The 23,625-nt window shown below is 45.0% G+C and overlaps 1 protein-coding gene across 1 annotated transcript in view; it reads right to left on the bottom strand.

Moving 5' to 3' along the window:
* LOC124768601 (tyrosine-protein phosphatase non-receptor type 13-like) overlaps positions 1-23,217 on the bottom strand; it is a gene marked incomplete at its 5' end in the record, with an annotated part of 256,139 nt that extends 232,922 nt beyond the window's left edge. The window contains one exon of the mRNA XM_047249157.1: positions 22,908-23,217. Coding sequence (XP_047105113.1) covers positions 22,908-23,217 — 310 coding nt within the window. The remainder of the gene's footprint in view (positions 1-22,907) is intronic.
* Positions 23,218-23,625: the final 408 nt, after the last annotated feature.

Below are 23,625 nucleotides of genomic sequence, written 5' to 3'. Positions count from 1 at the left end.
ACATTTTCAAAGCTTCTCCTACCTTATTGTCTGCACTGCTTATCGTCCATGTTTCATTTCTGTACAAGGCTATGTTTTCTAAAACATACATTTATGTTAGATTTTATCAAATCCCTCTTTTCCAGAAATACTGTTTTTGCTATTGCCACTCTGCATTTTTTATCCTTTCTTCTTCGACTATCATCAAAAAGCAAAACTCTTCGACTTCTTTCAGTGTCACATTTACTAGTCTAATTCCCTCGACATCGTCTCGATTAATTCGGCTACTTTCCATACCCTTATTTTAAGTTTGTAAACATTCGTCTTATTACTTCTTTTCAAGGCAATATCGACAGAGTTTAACTGCCCTTCAGAGACCTTTGCCGCTTCGGACAGAACTACAATGTTATCAGCAATTCCCAAAGCTTTAATTTCTTCTCCCAGAACTTTAATCCCCTTCCCAAATTTCTTCTTGGTTCACTTTAGTGTTCAGTCAATGTACATAATGATTAATATCAGGGGTAGGTTACAATACTGTCTTCACTCCCTTCTCAACCACTGCTTCCATTTCATGTCCTTTTACTTTTAGAACTGTGGTATCATATCTCCCATCTACTTCGCCTTCTATAAGATCATTTGTTTTGTGTAGACCTTTCGTATGTATACCTTCCAACTTTCCCTTCTTTGCTTGGTACTGCCTTACCATCTGAGCTCTTGGTATTCATACAGCTACTTCTCTGTCCCCCAAAGGTCTCTTTAGTTTTCTATGTGCAGCATCTACCTTTCCCGCAGTTATGCAAGCTTCTAAAGCCTTTGGTTTGTCACCTAGCCATTCCTGCTTAGCCATTTTGCATTTTCTGCCAGTGTAATAATTCAGTCGTCTGTCAGCGGCTTCATTTTCTTCTTTTCTCAATCAAATTCCATATTTCTCGTGTTAAGCAACAATTCCTTTTACTTATCTGATCCTCCCCTGCTTTCACTATATCAAATATTCAAAGCTTCCCAGTAGCCTTATACTCTTTTCTTCTGTTTCAGCCAGTCGTAGCCTAACGCTGCCTCTGAACGTCTCAACAATCTCTGGTTCTTTTAATTTATAGAGATCCCATCTGCTTAATTTTTTACCTTTTCCGCCTATCTCTGCTGAATATCTCTTAATTCGTACATGACACGATGAGTTATGTTCGAAGACCACATAAGTAAATAACAAGGGGCGGAGCAATGTTATGAGAAAGCGGTGAGAAGTCCGACGAACCTGGAAGACCAACTAGAGGAGCGCCTAGCTGAGTGTTAAAGAGCGGCGCGCGTCGTGCTCCCTTCACCTGGTGGGCCTAGCTGGCTAGCATTTCCTGGGTAGCGTAAAGGTTACGGCGGTGTCCAGCCGGTCTGTCAGCTGCGCAGGGCTTTCACTTTCGAAGCCGGAACCTCAGCGTCAGCTGCGCTGCAGCGCCGTCATTTGCCGACCTTGTCCGGCACACACAATGTCCGCTGCACAGTACACACGGGGCGTGGCGTGGCAGTTTGCGAAACGGTAGTCCACTGAAGAGCCGAAGAAAGTGGTACACCTGCCTGATATAGTGTAGGATCCCCGCGAGCACGCAGAAGTGCCGCGACAAGATGCGGCATGGACTCGACTAATGTCTGAAGTAGTGCTCGAGGGAATTGACAACACGAATCTTGCAGGGCTGTCCATAAAGACGTAACAGTGCGAGGGGGTGGAAATCTCTTCTCAACTGCATTTTGCAAGGCATCCAAGATATGCTCAACAATGTTCATGTCTGGAGTGTTTGGTGGCCAGCGAAAGAGTTTCAACACAGAAGAGTGTTCCTGGAGCCACTCTGTAGCAATTCTGGACGTGTGGTGTGTCGCATTGTATTTCTGGAATTGTCAAAGTCCGTCGGAATACACAATGGACATAAGTGGATACAGGTTATCAGACAGGACGCTTACGTACCAGCAGTCCTATATCACTCCAACTGCACACGCCCCACACCATTACAGAGCATTCACCAGCTTGAACAGTCCCCTGCTGACATGCAGGGCCCATGGATTCATGAGGTTATCTCGATACCTGTATACGTCCATCCGCTCGATACAATTTGAAACGTGACTAGTCCGACCAGCCTATCATCAACAGTTCAATGTCGGTGTTGACGGACCCAGGTGAGGCGTAAAGCTTTATGTCGTGCAATCATCAAGGGCACAAGAGTGGGCCTTCGGCTCCGAAAACCCATGTCGATGATGTTTCGTTGAATGTTTTGCGCGCTGGCACGTGTTGATCGCCCAGCATTGAAATCTGCAGAAATTTACAGAAGGGTTGAACTTGTGCCATGTTGATCAATTCTCTTTAGTCGTCGATGGTCCCGTTCTTGCAGGATCTTTTTCCGGTCGCAACGATGTCGGAGATTTGATGTTTTACCGTATTCCTGATGTTCACGGTATACTTGTGAAATGGTCGTACGGGAAAATCCCCACTTCATCGCTACCTCGGAGATGCTGTGTCCCAACGCTCGTGCGTTGACTGTAACACCACGTTCAAACTCACTTAAATCTTGATAACCTGCCATTGTAGCAGCAGTAACCGATCTGACAAGTGCGCCAGACACTTGTTGTCTCGTATAGGCGTTGCCGACCGTCGCTCCATATTCTGCCTGTTTACATAGCTCTGTATTTGAATAAGCATGCCTATACCAGGTTCATTAGCGCTCAGTGTAGATGTACCTACTGCGTGAGTACTGCGTATTCCTCGCATCGTGCTTAGTTGCGACCAGCTGGAAACTGGTGCATGACGATGATTGTGTGTTCAAAGGGATTAAACTACTGAGTTATCAGTCCCTCCATCTCGTGAGAGAAACACGTAAAAAGGTAAAAAGCGAAAAACTGGGGACTTCACTGCTCCAACTATACAAGCAATTGAAAAAGAGTTAGAAAAAAGGCGTGACAGTAGTTGTAACATGATAGGTAAAAGGAAATGGAGATAACCTAGGCAGCACAAGACGACCTAATACACGACAATGGGAGGGAAAAAGGAAAGTAACCAGCGGTTGCATGGGGGTGGGGCTGGGGGGTTTACCTGCCACAGGGGGATGCTCTCCCCCCCCCCACCCCCACCCCCACACCTGACACTGAAAGTGGGGGAGTATTATAGAGTTGTGTAAAATCCGCTATGTCTCAGGAAATGCAACACTATGGCAGTAGCTGTCTCGTCATCCGCAAACATCTGAGGTAGTCAGATGGGCAAGCTGAGAGCTTGCCGCAGATCGCCCAGCAGTGCGCACTCAACAAGAACATGCGCTATCGTCAGTAGACTACCGCAGATGCGAGGAGGAGGTTCCTCCCGAAGCAGAAGGAATTCGTGGGCGAGTCTCGTGTGACCGATGCGTAGCCGGCACAACACAATGGCAGCTTTCAGATAGGCCTGGAAAGACGTGTGCCAAACCGTAGTGGTCCGTTTAATTTCCCTCAGCTTGTTTTGGGTCGTAGTAGCCTGCCATTCCAATTACCAGAACCTCAGAATATTGCGCCCAAGTTGTGATCGTATGTCGGTGCCTCGTACTCTGACGTCGAGTTCATTTCTATAGTTGCGTCTTCAGCTACAGGTTCATTTCCTAGAACCACTATACGGCTCCGTGTCCAAATGAAGGCCACTATCTTTCCAGAATTGTAGCGGTCAACCAGTATGTCCTGGACGTTGCCGGTAAGATTTTTGGGGTAGCACAGGGATGTGCCTGTTAAGTAACTCGTGGAATCGCTTCAGATCAGGAAGCTCGTCGTGGCGAGGGATTTGACGTACCGCAAAGCCTAAGATATGGCAACTAACTCTGCAGTGTATACACTGCAAGCACTCGGCAGATGGTCCTTTTGATGTCCCCTTGCATGTGCAAAAGCGTAACCAACCGTGTCGTTGACTTTCGATACATGCCGAATTAGAATAATCGTGGATGATCTAACGAAACAGGTGTCGGAGAAGGGTCGGATAAGGGTCCTTCTTGGGGCCACAAAAGAGTTGCAGCCATATCACAGGACAGGGTACAGGCCATAGAGGGCGTCGAGAGGGAGCTCTAGGAACAGAAACTAATGGAGGCCGCTGGAGGTCATACAGCAGAGTATCGAGTCAGATCGCAGCTAGTCTACCCAGCTCTGGATGATGCGCGAACATTCTCAACTGTTGGTTGTGGAACAGGGTTGAGTAACGTGGGTAAGTAGGCATCTGGAAACTGGTGCATGGGTGAAAAAGAAATCTTTCGTGTTTCTGCTAATGGTAGAGACTCCTGTATCATCTGCCAGTGAGCACTAATGGCAGGAAGACCAAGCTTCGATTTCTCGTGCAATAAAATTTGAGACGGAGTACAATCTCGTGTAGTACATTTTAGAAGATAAAAGCGACTATTTGTCGATTTTTTTTTACAGTACCGCTTCTGTCAGGAGATACGAGGTCTACATATCCACGGTCTATATTATGATAAACCAAATTTCGTTTTGCCTTTTGTTTCCCAAAGTGTCCATTTTTTCTTTGCAGTCATTTTTGTGTTTTGAATTATTGCAGCCTTTGATCTGATCTGACTTCTTGTCCCATAAGAGACTCCTATTAATGAAGGATTCAACCTAAAGAATAAGGATAGTTGGAAAAGCTCATGGAACCGCTAACAACGATAATAAGGGGAAAAAAAGGTTCAAATGGCTCTGAGCACTATGGGACTTAACATCTGAGGTCATCAGTCCCCTAGAACTTAGAACTACTTAAACCTAACTAACCTAAGGACGTCACACACATCCATGACCGAGGCAGGATTCGAATCTGCGACCGTAGCGGTCGTGTGGTTCCAGACTGAAGCGCCTAGAACCGCTCGGCCACACCGGCCGGCAATAAGGGCAATAGGAAAAATTAATTTGTAGAGTCCTGTCAAAAGAAAAAAGGCTTTTTAACTCCATTCGGGAATATTTTTCCTCTATCAATAGCATTCGACTATGATATTTAATATACGTTCCAAAACAGCAACGGCACAATTGGGCGGTGCCGTGTCACAGCACTTTGGCCATTGCTAGCATTTTGATTTCGAATTCTGTTAACCTCCATTTTTTTGCTACTCATAATCTTGTCGTGAAGCGTCCGAGTATTACATCATCATACATTTGTGAAAGCCTGAGCAGTCAGTCCTGAATTGAGACGACTGCAGCAAAATGCTGTAAGACCTGCGAAGAAACGAAGATTAGTGCAGGGACTGATAGTTGGCCCTGAACGTAAGTAAATCCAATGTATTGACCGTAAACCGCTAAGAGATCTCCTGCTGCTTGAGTTTCTGTAGGTCCAAAATCACTGGAAGTAGAAACCACAATAAAATATCCAGGGGTAACTGCCCGGATGATCGAACGTCCATAGACCGACCGCATAAAACCAAATGTAGATTCACTGGAAGAATCTTAAGGAAATGTAATTCATCCACGAAAGAAGTGGTTCGCAAAACACCTGTTCGACAGATTGTTGGGTATTGCTCGTCAGTCTATGACCCCTGCACGATTGGATTAGTAGAGAGAAGATCGAACGAAGAGCGCCGCGTTTCGCCACGGAATCGTTTAGTAAGAACGTGAGTGTTACGGAGATGTTTACCAATATCTAGTGCCATATTGTGCACGACAGACGTTGTTTCTCTTGGAGAGGTGTGCTGTTGAAATTACGACGACGATGTGGTGGCAAGTTCCTATGGGACCAAACTGCTGAGGTCGTCGGTCCCTAGGCTTACGCACTACTTGATCTAACTTAGACTAACTTACGCTAAGGACAACACACACACACACACACACCCATGCCCGAGGGAGGACTCGAACCTCCAACAGGGGGAGCCGCGCGAACTGTGGCAATGTACCTTAGACCGCGCGACTACCCCGCAAGGCTTGAAATCCCGTGAACGTACATTTGAGGAAGAGTCGGTCGACATATTACTTCGTGTCACATATGTCTCGTGAAATGACTACGACGAGAAGATAAACTCATTGGGAGGTTTATTGACACTCGTTTTCCCCACCCACCGTTCGCGAATGGATCAGGGAAGTTGCGAGAAGATAGATGTATCAGGAGTACCCTTCGCCACTCTCCGTAAGGTGCTTTGCGTAGTATGGACGCAGATGAAAATTGTGTGTGTTGGAAAAGAGGAATTCCAAATCTTCGACAGATCGCACATTTGTCTGAGGCGTAACTGATCAGCACAGGCAACGGACTCTAGCGTAGTGTAAATACATAAAACTGCAATCAGTCACTTTTCTGAGCATTTGAATAAACGGTCACGGGTGCTTAAACATCCGTAATGGTTGAGCTTAATCCAGCATAATGTGCAATTCGCCATTGTCGATGAAGAGAGGGTTACGGAGGGGGTGAAACTAGTTGCCAGCATGTAACCTCTTCCTATCTAGCAGCAGCAGAGTTGTCACAGGACATCGTACCCGTCTGGATCACCACCAAAAAAGTCAAGCCCCTCCGCCGAGTAGCACACTGCACGAAACACTGAAAAGAGCTCTGACACCTTTCAGTTAATGTGAGGACAGAAGGCGAAGAAATGTTATATACCTGTTCACTTCTGATCTGTCCTTTTAAGGACGTTCTTTACATAGGCTTCAATCTGTATGTGATACGCAAAGCAATCTCTCTGAAAGATGGTTGATGCACATGGAATGATTATTTCACGTTGTTTATTTTTGCACTCATCCGATTAACGAATTATCCCAACGACACAATTGCTGAGATACTAAAAACCGATCGTGTAAGAGTTTAACAATCTGTCTAAACTGAGGCTGTTAGAGACCGTAAATTTACGAAGAATGAAACACACATCGATAAACGAATGTCAGATAGAGAAATGTTGTTATGAACAGAGAAAAAAAGAAAAAAAAACACTAAAGGCGTCATAAATTTGAATACCAGATCGGAGTCTTTAATGTCATACGTACGCGATTGTTACGCATTCAAAACTGGTATGAACTTTCACTGCTTGTGGTTGAAAGATTCACAATCGAACTACTGAGCTACATTTGCTAAAACGAAATTAAACGTGATGGGTATATAACAAATGAAAATGCAGCAATACAAATGGTATTAGGAAAAACCGGCCAGGAATTTTGGGCTCTTAGTTTAATTGTTGAGATACTGTTCATGAAAAATAGGAAATCCTAATTAGTCACGATATATTAAATAACTGATCAGTATTCAGTTCTTGTGACAAAACCGTACACAGAGTGTTAACAATATTTTGAATATTTTGACAAAAGGTAATAACCATCAAAATAAGGAAAAAAGTGCAGCAAACATGGGCTGCTTAAGAGGTATGAACACTTGTTCATCTTCGCTAATGACTAACAAGTATCTTATACTGAACAAGTGTTCACAGTTCCTCAGATATGTATTTTACAGCCCATATTTATTGGCTTCTATCTCGCTTAGACGGTTACTACGATCTGTCAAAATATTCGACACGTTTTTTTTAATCAAATGAAACTATGTGGTTCCAGATAACTTTTAAAGTTTCAAACATCTGTGATGTTTATATGCAGAAGGAAGCGACGAATAAAAATGTATACATGAGCTATTTGCACTAGTTTTACCTATTTTTTCAAATATCACTCTAGAGTATTTCTACTGTGCATTAGTTTCTAAACAGCAGCAGGAATGTGTGCGGAAATTCTTTTGGTGTGCCTGTTCCGGTACCAGGATTTGCTAGCGGCATCATAACTGAATGCGTAGGGAGAATCTTTCTGTTCCGTTCAACAGGTGACGTGCAATGCACAATAATGTGAACAGAATTTCTAGTGGAACAGATGTGTTGTGTACACGTAATTCCTTTGCACCTCCCCGCCGTCGCGCTCCCTGAATGAACTTTTATTCCGCGTTTCATTCTCCCATTCAGTTCAGCACCTGCGCTAACTGCATTCTCGCCACGTGCGTCCATGTACGCCCCGCGGAATGTTAAACAAAGCGCGCTGCTTCATAATGAGGCTGTAGCGTAATTTCCTCTGCCTTTTGTTCGGCGCCGCAGTTAATTTTAACAGACGACTGGGAGAAAGCGAGACGCGGAAGTTAATCAGTAAATCGCGTTTCACGCAGTTGCAGGCAGCTGTCACGCTTCTGACGCTGTTCCGAGAACTCAAAAGCGCTGCGCAGATCGCTGCAGCATCAATTAACGCACAAGAACGGCGGGCGTAGCTTTTTTTCCATTTGCGGCTGCTCCTGCAAGTGCAAGGTTTCCCATCTTCGTGGAAGTTGGTGCAGCGTGGAAAGTTGAAAATTGCTTTGGCGCCGCCGAGCCTTCACACAGATTAAAGTGAGCTGAGGATCACGCTGCACATGGTAGCTTACGGTAGCGAATTTTGCAGACGGTGGGAAGATGATGTCGGGTTGTATTACAGCAGAATAAGTTGTGAAGTACGTTACGCTACCGTTTTTTCGGAAACAACCCCGTAACGCATGTAAAATCATAGTGTAAAGAATCATTTGATCGGGATAATTAATCTCTAGATTGTCGCACAGATGACAAAATGGTAGATATCGAAATAGACGACAGAGGGATAGAGTAACAATTAAAATCGCTCAAAAGAGGAAAGGCCGCTGGACCTGATGGGATACCAGTTCCATTTTACACAGAGTACGCGAAGGAACTTGCCCCCCTTCTTGCAGCGGTGTACCGTAGGTCTCTAGAAGAGCGTAGCGTTCCAAAGGATTGGAAAAGGGCACAAGTCATCCCCGTTTTCAAGAAGGGACGTCGAACAGATGTGCAGAACTATAGACCTATATCTCTAACGTCGATCAGTTGTAGAATTTTGGAACACGTATTACGTTCGAGTATAGTGACTTTTCTGGATACTAGAAATCTACTCTGTAGGAATCAGCATGCGTTTCGGAAAAGACGGTCGTGTGAAACCCAGCTCGCGCTATTCGTCCACGAGACTCAGAGGGCCATAGACACGGGTTCACAGGTAGATGCCGTGTTTCTTGACTTCCGCAAGGCGTTCGATACAGTTCCCCACAGTCGTTTAATGAACAAAGTAAGAGCATATGGACTATCAGACCAATTGTGTGATTGGATTGAAGAGTTCCTAGATAACAGAACGCAGCATGTCATTCTCAATGGAGGGAAGTCTTCCGAAGTAAGAGTGATTTCAGGTGCGCCGCAGGGGAGTGTCATAGGACCGTTGCTATTCACAGTATACATAAATGACCTTGCGGATGACATCGGAAGTTCACTGAGGCTTTTTGCAGATGATGCTGTGGTGTATCGAGAGGTTGTAACAATGGAAAATTGTACTGAAATGCAGGAGGCTCTGCAGCGAATTGACACATGGTGCAGGGAATGGCAATTGAATCTCATTGTAGACAAGTGTAATGTGCTGCGAATACATAGAACGATAGATCTCTTATCATTTAGCTACAAAATAGCAGGTCAGCAACTGGAAGCAGTTGATTCCATAAATTATCTGGGAGTATGCATTAGGAGTGATTTAAAATGGAATGATCATATAAAGTTGATCGTCGGTAGAGCAGATGCCAGACTGAGATTCATTGGAAGAATCCTAAGGAAATGCAATCCGAAAACAAAGGAAGTAGGTTACAGTACGCTTGTTCACCCACTGCTTGAATACTGCTCAGCAGTGTGGGATCCGTACCAGATAGGGTTGATAGAAGAGAGAGAGAAGATCCAACGGAGAGCAGCGCGCTTCGTTACAGGATCGTTTAGTAATCACGAAAGCATTACGGAGATGATAGATAAACTCCAGTGGAAGACTCTGCAAGAGAGACGCTCAGTAGCTCGGTACGGGCTTTTGTTGAAGTTTCGAGAACATACCTTCACCGAAGAGTCAAGCGGTATATTGCTCCCTCCTACGTATGTCTCGCGAAGAGACCATGAGGATAAAACCAGAGAGATTAGAGCCCACACAGAGGCATACCGACAATCCCTCTTTCCACGAACAATACGAGACTGGAATAGAAGGAAGAACCGATAGAGGTACTCAAGGTACCCTCTGCCACACACCGTCAGGTGGCTTGCGGAGTATGGATGTAGATGTAGAGGTACATGTAGTACCAGCGACTGTCAGTAGCTGACTAATGTAATTTTTTCTTCATCTACTCTTTTATTCGAATTTACATTCGTTATATAAATGAGAGGAGATTGGAAGGCGACTGGGACGAGGCGACAGCACCGTGGTGGAGTCACATGTACAACTGTCCTCGGAGCAGTTCTCGGAAGGGAGTGCCGCGAGGTGCACATCAATGGCTCGCAGGCCCCCGGGCAGTCTTTCGTAGTGCACAGTTGGGTGACCGAAGTACCGTAGGTAAACACAGTTGAGATCTTCTGTGGCGCAAGACTCCCAGCCACAACAGTTTTTATAATCTAGATGAGAAATGAAAAGGAACGCTGGCTTCAGCGAAGACCAAGAAGGCACTGTTGAGCAACGTGGAGAGTTGTGTTTTCTCTGGACAGTGCAGATGCTACAGATGCTATCTTAAAAATGGACTTGGGCCCGAAGTTTTGGGATGTTTTACAGGGCTGAGACTCAGCTGAACGTTGACTTCACAAAAACCAAACGGTTATGCAACGTAAGAACTGCAAGGACTGGCTAGTATGAATAAATTAGGGGTTAGACAGAGAATCTCAACAGTGCTGACAAGGACCCACTTCATTCGCTACAGAGAGAGATGGAAAGAGAAAGAGATGTTTCAGTGTTAAATGGTAGAGCATGTATTATTGGTTAACTGTCTAAAGAATAGCCCAGGGGAGGGGAACGACGTTTTGCAAAGAACATTTTTAAAGGTCGGCACACGGATGATGCGTAGCCCAGCCAATCCGATAGAGTAAAGAGCGAAAACGCAGAAATGCTAGTTTTCCTTTTAGCGAACCCTCGGTACATAATTACTTCGTCATAGAGAACCTTCACCACTTCATCCCGATCTTCAAGAACCTTGCGATGCCGCCAGAGCAGATGTATTGACGGATTTAGATTTCAGGCTGACCTGCACTTAGTACTTGGCGGCGGTCGTTGGTGTGCCGCCAATGACTGATTCTGCAGCCACTTCAGCCTCCGCCTGCAATTTACTGTGGTGAGATCGAGCCGCCACCATCAGACGATGTGTAACAACATTAAAGCCATTTTATAAAATTTCATAACTTCAAGTTTCACTTGCGAGACTTACATTCCGAATCAATTACCAACCTGCTTTAACTCCGACACCATATTCACGCATTCCCTTCACTAGTCTACCTGTCCTTTCAATTAACGTCATGACAATCACGGTACAGCTTCCCAATCGCAGCTGCTTCATTTATTTCGATTATGAGAATCTCACCCAGGTCCTATGATCAGATGTGCCAAGTTTATACGAGATTATTATTATTACACTACTGGCCATTAAAATTGCTACACCACGAAGATGACTAGCTACAGACGCGAAATTTAACTGACAGGAAGAAGATGCTGTGATATGCAAATGATTAGATTTTCAGAGCATTCACACAAGGTTGGCGCCGGTGGGGACACCTGCAACGTGCTGACATGAGGAAAGTTCCCAACCGATTTCTCATACACAAACAGCAGTTGACGGGCGTTGCCTAGTGAAACGTTATTGTGATGTCTCGTCTAAGGAGGAGAAATGCGTACCATCACGTTTCCGACTTTGAAAAAGGTCGGATGTAGCTTATCGCGATTGCGGTTTATCGTATCGCGACATTGCTACTAGTGTTGGTCGAGATCCAATGACTGTTAGCAGAATATGGAATCGGTGGATTCCGGAGGGTAATACGGAACGCTGTGCTGGATCCCAACGGCTTCGTATCACTAGCAGTCGAGATGACAGGCATCTTATCCGCACGGATGTAACGGATCGTGCGGCCACGTCTCGATCCCTGAGTCAACAGATGGGGACGTTTGCAAGACAACAACCATCTGCACGAACTGTTCGACGACGTTTGCAGCAGCGTGGACTATCAGCTCGGAGACCATGGCTGTGGTTACCCTTGACGCTGCATCACAGACAGGAGCGCCTGCGATGGTGTACTCAACGACGAACCTGGGTGCACGAATGGCAAAACGTCATTTTTTTCGGATGAATCCAGGTTCTGTTTACAGCATCATGATGGTCGCATCCGTGTTTGGTGACATTGCGGTGAACGCACATTGGAAGCGTGTATTCGTCATCGCCATACTAGCGTATCACCCGGCGTGATGGTATGGGGTGCCATTGCTTACACGTCTCGGTCACCTCTTGTTCACATTGACGGCACTTTGAACGGTGGACGTTACATTTTAGATGTGTTTCGACCCGTGGCTCTACCCTTCATTCGATCCCTGTGAAACCCTACATTTCAGCAGGATAATTCACGACCGCATGTTGCAGGTCCTGTACGGGCCTTTCTGGATACAGAAAATGTTCGACTGCTGCCCTGGCCAGCACATTCTCCAGATCTCTCACCAACTGAAAACGTCTGGTCAATGGTGGACGAGCAACTGGCTCGTCACAATACGCCAGTCACTACTGTTGATGAAATGTGGTATCGTGTTGAAGCTGCATGGGCAGCTTTACCTGTACACGCCATCCAAGCTCTGTTTGATTCAATGCCCAGGCGTATGAAGGCCGTTATTACGGCCAGAGGTGGTTATTCTGGGTACTGATTTCTCAGGATCTATGCACGCAAATTGCGTGAAAATGTAATGACATGTCAGTTGTAGTACAATATATTTGTCTAATGAATACCCGTTTATCATCTGCATTTCTTCTTGGTGTAGTAATTATTGTTATTATTGGTTATCAAAAGCCTTCTTTAAGGGAATAAACCGAATTAATTGTGATTCTTGTTTTACTTAATAGTCATTTAATACCCAATTCATTATTTTGAAGGGTGAACAATTATCATATGTCAGATACAGCACCCAATCTCCACACCTCACATTTTGAATCACGCAACCGTAACCTAGCAAGTACCAGTCGAACAGAGTAATATTTTTAAGTTCTTTGTTAAGGCTGTACTGGTATTTCTTGTACTAGGAAAACCCCAGTAGAGGTGCCAAAATACAGAAAATAAACTGAGGGAAAACATCGATGGAGAACAGATGCACGTATTACTGGGCAGTGTCGGGCTAGGGCACCTCATTCTGTATGAGAGACGAAAATTATGTAAGCTATGGTTGACGTGCGGATTTCACCACCTTCAGTTTGTTCTAGAGTTCCCTAAAACTCAGACAGTTTTTTTCTGCTGAATTATGTCAGTAGTGCTTCACTGCTTCGTCTCCAGAAGCCTTACCTGACGCATCACTAATTAATTTCCCTCTGTTCACGTGGTATCCTGTGCCACCGGAATGGTACCACCTTTCTCTGCCACTGGAGGTAGAGAAATATGTGCTGTATGGTTTGTGCATTTAAAAGGTAGATGCGTGTGTTTTACTGCTTGTGTGACAGTCAAGGAGGAAGATCCAACAAGCTGTTCCGCGTCACCGTCTTTTGCTATCCAATTTGGCGCCCTTTAACACTTTCGTGTTAAGACGAACTCCGGCGACGTTGTAAAAGGGGGTAGGAACAGCAGGTTAACTAACTAGAAAAGAAAAGGAACGGAGATTAGGGTTTAACTTCCCGTTGACGACGTGGTCAGTAGAGAGGTACGAGGATAATCCCAAAAGTAGGGTCTCCTATTTGTTTATAAGTACATAGACCTCTTAATTTCTACAATGGTTTACATCAGTTTACTGCTTGAACATTTAGCTGTTTTTAGACATAATCACCATTTCTGTCGATGCATTTTTGTAGACGCTGTGGCATTTTTTGTGTGCCCATGTCATACCAGCTCGCCGCCATGCTGTTCAGACAGTTATGAACCTCTTCTTCCACCTCGTCGTCGGTGATGAATCGCTGGGACCACAATTAACGCTGACAGGTACCGTGAGACTCTGAAAAAACTTAAACAAGCAGTTCAGAATCGGAAAGAGGAATGTTGAGCAAGGGCGTACACATTCTCCATGACAACAATCGCCCACACATCGCTCGGCAAACCGTTGCTCTATTGCAACAGTTTCAGTGGAACATAATCACCCACCCACCCAATAGTCCTGACTTGGCGCCCATTGACTATCACCTGTTCCCTAGGTTAAAAGAACATTTGGCCGGAAAGCGATTCAGCTCCGACGACGTGGTGAAAGAAGAGGTTCATAACTTTCTGAAGAGCATTGCGGTGAGCTGGTATGACATGGGCATACAAAAACTGACATAGCGTCTACAAAAATGCATCGACAGAAATGGCGATTATGTCGAAAAATAGCTAATGTTCAAGCTGTAAACTGATGTAAACCACTGTAGAAATAAACAGGTATATGTATTTATAAAAAAATAGGAGACCTTACTTTTGGGATTACCCTCGTACAAGCTCGGGCAGGACAAGAAAGGCAGAGGAATTGGTCCACACCATCTCTCCAGCGTAGCTTCAGTCCATTTTGGAAGAAAAAAAAAGCAGGGAACTGCTGATCTGACATGACGGGAATTTGAATCCCACCCCTCCCGTATGTGAGTCCCGCGTTTTAACCACAGACGCGCCTCTCTCCGTAGAAACCAGACGGATGAACAGAGCAAACGAGTTACGACCGGTCTTCATTGTCAAGAAGGATTCATGCTTGACAGTGTCTGACGTTGCGTATGATGATAGTCTGCCACGTGATATCTAGGTGCAGATGTATATAGTTGGATCAGAATAACAAAGTGATTGACGTGTAACTGCTAATAGGGCTGCTACCACAGCAACAGCCAATCGCAGAACGCGGTCGGCCGCGCCTCCTGTTCCGTCCACCGTCGTCAAATCTCTCAGCAGGTAGCGACTACTGTAGGCAGTTGCAGAAGACTCTCGAGGCCGGTAACGCAAACAGTTGTGGTTCGTTTCATTGTGCGCTGTGTGTGCGGCGAGTTTATTTTGCGCTACAGAATGTCTAAAGCTTGTAGAAGAACTGTACAAAAAATGTGGCTGCTGAACTGAAATTTCAGCGATCTACTCATACTTGGTCAGACACGTGAGTCTGTATGCTCGGTGCGAGAATATTTCGAGAAAGAAGAGACAATGGTGCAACTCTACTGTCTCTAACGAAGCTAGTCGAGAGACATGCAGATGCCTTGCAGATACACAATACTGTCGAGAAAATTTGTAAGGAGAAATACTGTGCAGAAGGGGAAGAGCCCGGTTCATCCAAACTGCGGGCACATGGGAAGAAGAGGACAGAATTAAGTGTAACAAATTGACTCTTTTCAAAAAGATTCTGTTCGTCGTCACATATATGGATATTAAGAGAACAAAGACCATCCAACTATTAAGAAACTGTGCGTTACTCTTCGTGAGGCAGAATTATTCAGTGGCAGCAAAAGTCTTTGTTAAGGGTTGTCAGAGCCCTCGATTTTCGCTATAACAAATTAATGGACGGAAAATTATAATGGAGAGGAACGACATCGTAGCGTGGCGTTGCTTTTTTTAAAAACTAGTTACAGTGTAATTGGAAGACATTGTGTGACTCGATGAAAGCTAGATAAACGCCGGTCTGTCTGTCAGAAAAGACTGGACAAATGATAACATTTGTGGAAGTTCTGCCGTTCCGGTGGTAAAGGACGCAAGAATTATTGACTTGCATGCTGGAATTGCATCCAGTTTCGTACCTGTCTCCTCGTTTACAAATCGGGGAAAACAAACGACTACCACAAGGAGATGAACCACGATAGTTTTCTGAAGGGGCAACAACTGGAAAACTTAAATCGGCCGTCTGTCATTGTAATGGATAAGGTCCCATATCATTCAGTCATTAAAGGTACAGCTCCACGTGATGACTGGGTGTTGTGTGCTGTCCTTAGGTTAGTTAGGTTTAAGTAGTTCTAAGTCCCCTAGACTTAGAACTACTTAAACCTAACTAACCTAAGGACATCACACACATCCATGCCCGAGGCAGGATTGAACCTGCGACCATAGCAGCCGCGTGGTTCTGGACTGAAGCACCTAGAACCGCTCGGCTACCGCGGCCGGCATTCAAGAAAACAATCCCCCAGTATTGACCTCTCTTTCGTACACAACACCGTTCTTGGGATCAATTGCAAAGTTTACTGAAAAATTCTCTGTTTTGTTGAGGGAGAGATTGCAGCAATTTCAATAGGTCTTTTTATAGTGAAACTGATAAACGTGCCTAATTCTTCAGCTGAAGTACTTCATTGCATTCATCAGCCATGGTCTTGATTCTTTCGAATACATTGATTTTATTTTCCGCTCTTCTGGTTCAGAGTAGGAATTCTTAATAGCTGTTTGAGATGGATGGGCATGAGACACTTTCATCATATTGCATTTGGAGATTTTACACGCCTACATTGACAACAATGTCTCAGCAGCTCCATTAAGCGCAAAATGTTCAGGTGCATGCATTGAAATTACATAGAACGGTTATGTAGCTTTAGCTGACTCAACAATCTTTCGTAAATCTTGCAGACAAGGGCCTTGGTTACCTTCCTTAATTTGTCTATAACCACAAAATCTTTGTCGCAGCTCACGGAGCTGTGCTCACCTATCAAAAACTTTTGTTATATCTCTTCAAACGTCCCAGACTAAGTGGCGGAAGCCTTGACGCATGGCATTTTGAAATATAGTGTGAAGCACTGCTTCGCACATATACCACGCGCCGTTTACTAACACATGTCTCAAACACTTTCACCAAGATCTGGTACCTGGATCATGCAACAAGCTACCGAGGTCACAATAGCCCTGAAAATTCGTTTTGTGCAAAAATAGCACTTGGAACGTTTTCAGTTTCCGTGCTTGATATGTTTAAGACATGAGGGACTGGAAACAAAAAGGGCAAAAGGTATGGGGAAAACAGAAATTAGAATGTATTCAACAAATAGTTGGGCGTATGTGCTACTCTGCGTTGAAGATACTGATGCAGAAGAGGCAATTGTTGCGGGTCGCATCAGACCATTCAGACGACTAAAAAAAAGGTAGAGAGAGAGAGAGAGACAGAGACAGAGACAGAGAGAGAGAGAGAGAGAGAGAGAGAGAGAGTGTGTGTGTTCCCTACGTCCATTCCTGTTCTCGGCTACATCTCACTCACTCCTTACAGTGTCTACAAGCTATCTAAACAATCACTCTGGGAATAGATAGTAAACGCACCCTCTTCCATTTTTACTACTTAGTTTCGTCCTAGACATCTACTTCAGGTACAGTGAAGGTTTCAATAGCCCTGTTGCGCCACTGGAATATTTCCTAATAATATCAGAGTGAGGTGTGACACACACTCTTTTGCAGATTATGACAGCGGCAAACTCCTTTCATTACCACTTGTTTCGACAGCTGGCTCCATCGTCAAGTAACTTGTTGGTTCCCAAGTGTGGCTGACGAGTAATTTTTCAGCTAGGGTACATTTCACTTTAACTAATTACATCATTGACTATCGTCAGACTTGGCAACGAGGACTGTTGTATCTCTTGGCACTATGTCCCTCCTCAGTCCGGCTGCACGACCAAGACGAGTGTTAGACAGTACTAATTCTCAAAAAATACTGGATGATTTTTACAGCTATACAAGATGTTTTGTTTCTCTCCTGGCAGTTTATTTTATTCTACAGTTGCGTTTATACCGGATCAGAATTATAGAGTGACTGAGAGCGAAGCGCAGTTGAGTGTGGAAGGTGAAGATGTATGTCTGCCGGTGCGTCCGCAGCCATTGTGGCTGTAGCAGCAACAGCTGTGCCGCTTCTTAGTGGTCTATCTTCTAAGACCGCCTTTTAATGTTCCATATTGACTTCGCTTTACTGGATCGTTATATCATTGTGGCTTAACAGACACTCCCGTGTCTAAAATGACACGGTTTCCTATTATTTGTATTTCTCAACAAAAGCAACAGGAAGAGCACTGTTTTCACGATAATCAGAATGAATCACGTTCAGTTGACGTATTCGATACGTTAGGGATGTTAAAATTGATCTGAATCGTTCATCTAAATATAATAACCAAGGAGATTAAAATAATATAAAATGCTAGAGTACTTACCAATCACTGTGTTGTGTGTGGAGAGTGTCATACTTTTGCGGAAGAGTATTCCTTAATTATGAGATGAGGTTTATTGTGTACCTGCAGTACACACCATTCAGTCAATAATACGGAACACAAACATAAAAATAGAGACGAACTGAAAGCAGAGAGTATATGCCACTTAGTTCAGAATCATTTTCTCCCTCGACGCTGTCGTTATCTGAGCTCTGATCCGTGGACGAGCTACTGGAATTGCACAAAATATAATTATGTTTTCTATATTACTCTCGACATACACTTCACTTTTCCACGCCTCTTTAACAGCCTTTTCTGGGTGGCGTACAACATTTCTGCACTTCTTCTGGCGTTATTTGTGCCACTGCTTCGTTGGAAACTTGTAAGTTCCTATGAGACCAAAATGCTGAGTTCATCGGCCCCTAGGCTTAACACACACTTAATCTAACTTAAACTAACTTAAGCTAAGGACAAAACACACACACACACACACACACACACACACACACGAGGGAGGACTCGAACCTCCGATGGGGAAAGCGCCTTGGACCACGCGGCTGTCCCGCGTGGCCACTGCTTCCTCTAACAGTCTTTGACGCTTACGTTATCTGTTGTCACGTAATTTTTAATTTGCGCTCAAATTATTTCGATGGCGTTAAAGTGGGAGTGGTATGGTGGAAGGCTAAGAACACTGTGGTCATGTTCTTTAGCTACCTCGTCCGCAACGTAGTGTTGGAACTGTGACCTATTTTTCTTTACAATTTCCAGACCACCACCTTACATAAATCGTCCTGAATTTTCACGTTGTGGCGTTTCAACCATTCAACAATATCGGCTTTTTTCGTTGCCATCGTTGGAGCTGTAAAAAAAATGGTTCAAATGGCTCTGAGCACTATGGGACTTAACATCTATGGCCATCAGATGTTAAGTCCCATAGTGCTTAGAGCCATTTGAACCATTTTTTCTTGAATTTTGTTTTAATATTCTCTTCTAATAAATTTACAAGTTACAAGAAACGTTTTTTGTTGACTGCAGTTCTCTTAGTTACAATATTACCACTGTATTTCCGTACATGTATTATCACAAAAATTGTAGTACCTCTGTATTAATGGCACTTGAAACAAAACTTTCGTATTGGCAATTAGAATCAGTCAGTTACCTGGTATGGTTCTTAGAAGGTTCTTGATAAATTATTTATTTTCTAAAATGTTCCGGTTGTTTTTTTTTCAGTGATGAGGTGAACAGCGTAACTCTGCACTCTAAAAATGCCTTATAAAATTTTTGGATGTGCAAAGAAAGATACGTTAGTTTTTGCTTCTGCTGATAAATGTGAGATCTGGCTCTTCCAAGCTTTTCAACTTCTACTTTTCGTATGTCCCATCATCCTATCTCTAGTTTTAGTCAGTGTTTCGCATCGATTCAGTGGATAACCTCTCCATATCTTTTTTTATTTTTACCAATACAATTACTTTATTGTATTCTTCTGTAACGCCACAGTACAAATGCTTCGATTTTCTTCTTTTCCAGTTTCCCCGCCGTCCATGATTCAATTCTATACGATGCTGTGCCTCAGACGGACTTTCTCAGAAATTTATTTTGCAAGTTATAAATTTAATAGTGGCGTAGTCTCGCCTCCAAAGCAGCACACAGCAAGCGAGTTCGCAGCCATTCCCCGGAAGGCGAAAGAAAAGCATAGACACTTTTTTGGCGTCTGGCATGGCTCTTCGTGCCTCTGCCGCAACCAAGCACATTACGTGATTCTGCACGCGTCTCTATGACGACGCTTCGGTGCTGCCGCAGCTCTACAGACGAGTATTGTTTTCAGTCGCGTAGTCACCGTACCGTCAGCAGGCGTATCCGCGTAAACAGGCCGAAAGACTCATCATGGATTAATTACACAATTGTCAGACAGACTCTCGAAAGAGCTACATCCATTAAACATATGCGAATTCGTGTCAGGAGCCATTAACGTGGAACGTAGACATAAAACTAATCGTAGAAAAATCAGATACCAGGCAGATTCTTTGCAAGAATGCACTGGAAGTGCAGTCTATCAACGAAGGAGGTAACTTACGAAAGCCTCTTTCGACCGATATTTGAGTACTGTTTGTCATTCTGGGATAATTACCCGATAGAACCGATAGACGAAATGGGAAAGACTGAATTACAGCAACGTGCTTAGTCATAGATTCGTTTACCAATCGCGGATACTTGAAAGAGAAGTTCACCCAATTACAATGGCAGATGCTACAAGAGAGGCGTTCTACGACACGATGTGGTTTACTGCTGAAATTCCATGAACGTACTTCCCTAGAAGAACCGATGAATATATTGCTTCCTCCTATGTACGAGAGTGTGCTGGAAGCAGTGCCTCCGAATTTTTTGTTCTGTTCTCAAGATCAGTTGAGGTATTATGTCGCTTCGAAGATGGCGGTCTGTAACGTAACTGTATCGGTGTACTGCGAGATCCCCAGAAAACTGAAAGCACTGATTCGAAGAGTTCGTCCACACATGGAGCACTCTCTCCTGAAGCATGACCTCATTTCGATAGTGATGAAGTGAAACAAGCGGAACTGAGGTTCTGACTCCGGCAACAAAGTCAAACATTCTACAGTGATGGTATCAAAAAACTGACGTCTCGTTGGAAGAAATGTGTTCGACGCCAGCGTGACTATGTCGAGAAGTAAATATGTAGGCAAGAAGAATAAAGATGTAAAATGTTAATTAAGTATTTATAAAGCTGTGTAAGTTTTCACGTAAAGAATTCGAAACATTATTTTTCAGTACGCACTCGTATATCTCGCTAATACAATATTTGGAAATTTGTGGTAAGGTCTTATGGGACCACACTGCTGAGGTCATCGGTCCCTAGGTTTACGCACTGCTTAATTTAACTTAAACTAACTTACGCTATGGACAACACATACACACCCATGCCTGAGGGAGGATTCGAACCTCCGACGGAGGGAGCCGGGCGGACCGTGACAAGGCGCCCTAGACTGCGCGGCTACCCCAGGCGGCCGAATATGAGGGTCACTCCTAAAGAAATACACATTATTTTTATAAAAATACAGTTTTCATTCTGCATGTGTGAAAGTTTTACAGTGTGTAGATACATCCTTCCCGCTTGTTTTCAAACTTAGTTCAACCTGTTCCCGCGAGTGGCGCAGTCACAGCATGTCTTCAAGATGGCTGCTACACTTGACGTTCGTCAGAAGCAACGTGCTGTAATAGAATTCCTGTGCTGTGAAAACAAGACAGTGGGAAACATCCACAAGAGGTTGAAAAAGGTGTATGAAGATGCTGCTGTCGATCGCAGTACAGTCAGTCGTTGGGCAGGCAGGTTACGTGATGAAAGCGTACACCGCAATATTGAGGATTGTCCTCGCAGTGGCAGGCCTCGTACTGCACACACTCCAGACAATGTTAGAGAGTTAACGAATTGGTGACTGCTGCAGACGCATCACAGTGAACGAATTGTCACGCTACGTTGGGATAGGGGAAGGAAGTGTTTGCAGAATATTGAAAAGTGTTGACGTTAAAAAAGGTTTGTGACAGGTGTGTTCGCAGGATGTTGACAGTGGCCCACAAAGAAACAAGAAAAACGGTATGCAGCGAACTTTTGGAACAGTACGAGAATGGTGGATATGAATTTCTTGGAAGAACTGTGACAGGTGATGAGACATGGCTCCATCATTTTTCTCCAGAGACGAAGAGAGAATCAATGGAGTGGCATCATGCAAATTCACCCAAGAAAAAAAAATTCAAAACCACAAATTCTGCTGGAAAAGTTATGGCTACCTGTTTTTAGATTCCGAAGGGCTCTTGCTTGTGCACATCATCCGAAGTGGAACCACCATAAATTCTTATGCATATGTGATGACACTGAAGAAACTTCAAGTCGACTGAGTCGTGTTCGACCAGATCGGAAAAAGCAGGATGTTTTGCTGTTGCACGAGAATGCACGGCCTATGTCAGTCAAAAACCCATGGAAGCGATCACAAAACTCGGATGGACAACACTGAAACACCCGCCTTACAGTCCTGACCTGGCTCTATGTGACTATCATCTCTTTGGGAAACTGAAAGACTCTCTTCTTGGAACAAGGTTTGAAGATGATGACTCCCTTGTGCACGCTGCCAAACAGTGGCTCCAACAGATTGGTCCAGAATTTTACCGTGCGGGTATACAGGCGCTGGTTCCAAGATGGCGTAAGGCAGTTGAGAGGGATGGAAATTATGTGGAGAAATGAAAATATTGTTCCTAAAGGATGTATCTATACACTGTAAACTTTCAAACATGTAGAATGAAAGATGGATTTTAAAAAAAATAGTGTGCATTTATTTTGGAGTGACCCATAATATGAGGACAGTATTAGAGAGAGATGAAGGTATTGCAGTGCCTTGGTTTTTTGGCACTGCAATATCGTATTTATCCGGCCACACCGGGCAAGCGACTTCCGAATAAAATGTCTCTCCTGTACAGGAATATACATAATGGATTTACGAGTACAGGTTGTAGACGAGTGAGTGACGACGTATGGAAGTTTGGGTTTGGCTGCGAGTCGTGCTCGGGTAGCCAAATGGTATGGCGACCGCTAGCGATAAGCGGGAAATACGGGTCCGAGTCCCGGTGCTGCACAACGTTTCATTGTCATACATTATACAGCTCCTGGGTGTAGACAATTGCAACTCCGAATACATTTAATGGATTAGACGGACTCACGCTCACACGGAGGCGTACCAACAATTGTTCTTTCCGCACACCATTGGCGACTAACAGGACAAGGAAGAAGTGATAGTGGTACACAAAATATCCGCTGCCACTCACCAAAAGTACAGAAGCAGATGTGAATGTAAGTCGGTGACAGAACTACTAGTGTGTGATGTGGAGGCGTACTCACCGGTGTTGAGGAACGGGTAGGTGGCGCAGTGGCAGGTGGCCTCCTCGCCGTCCTCCTCCTCTTCCTCCTCCTCCTCCTCCTCGTCGTCGTCGTCGTCCTCCTCGTCGTCGGGCGACCGCTCGGAGCCGTAGCCCTGGTCCAGCCCGTTGCTGGCGTCGTTGCAGTCGAGGTGGTTCGGCAACGAGCCGCAGAGCGCGGCGCGGTCCTTGCAGAGCTTGCCGCTACGGCCGCCCCCACCGCCCCCGCAGCTGCGGCCCCTGGCGCCGGGGGCGGGCCCCGCGGCGGAGGCGGCTCCGGCGGCGGTGGCGGCGGCCGCGGTGCGCGGCAGAGAACCCGAGGAGTGCGCGCGCCGCCCCGCCAGGCCCGCCGGCTGCCGGCTCGCGCTCGATCCCATCGCCTCGCCGCCGCCTACATCGCACCCGCCGCAACCTGCAACACACCACCACTCACTCAGTCTCCCGCTAGAGAACGAGCGTACAGCTTAAACGTAAAATCTCGCTCGTACTGTATGTGTGGTGTCACCGCCAAACACCACACTTGCTAGGTGGTAGCCTTTAAATCGGCCGCGGGCCGTTAGTATACGTCGGACCCGCGTGTCGCCACTATCAGTGATAGCAGACCGAGCGCCGCCACACGGCGGGTCTAGTCTAGAGAGACTCCCTAGCACTCGCCCCAGTTGTACAGCCGGCTTTGCTAGCGATGGTTCACTGTCTACATA

The sequence above is a fragment of the Schistocerca piceifrons genome, chromosome 1, assembly GCF_021461385.2.
Source record: "Schistocerca piceifrons isolate TAMUIC-IGC-003096 chromosome 1, iqSchPice1.1, whole genome shotgun sequence".
Classification (NCBI taxonomy): domain Eukaryota; kingdom Metazoa; phylum Arthropoda; class Insecta; order Orthoptera; family Acrididae; genus Schistocerca; species Schistocerca piceifrons.
The sequence above is the reverse complement of the archived record's forward strand: the minus strand, read 5'-3'. Positions and strand labels throughout refer to the sequence as shown.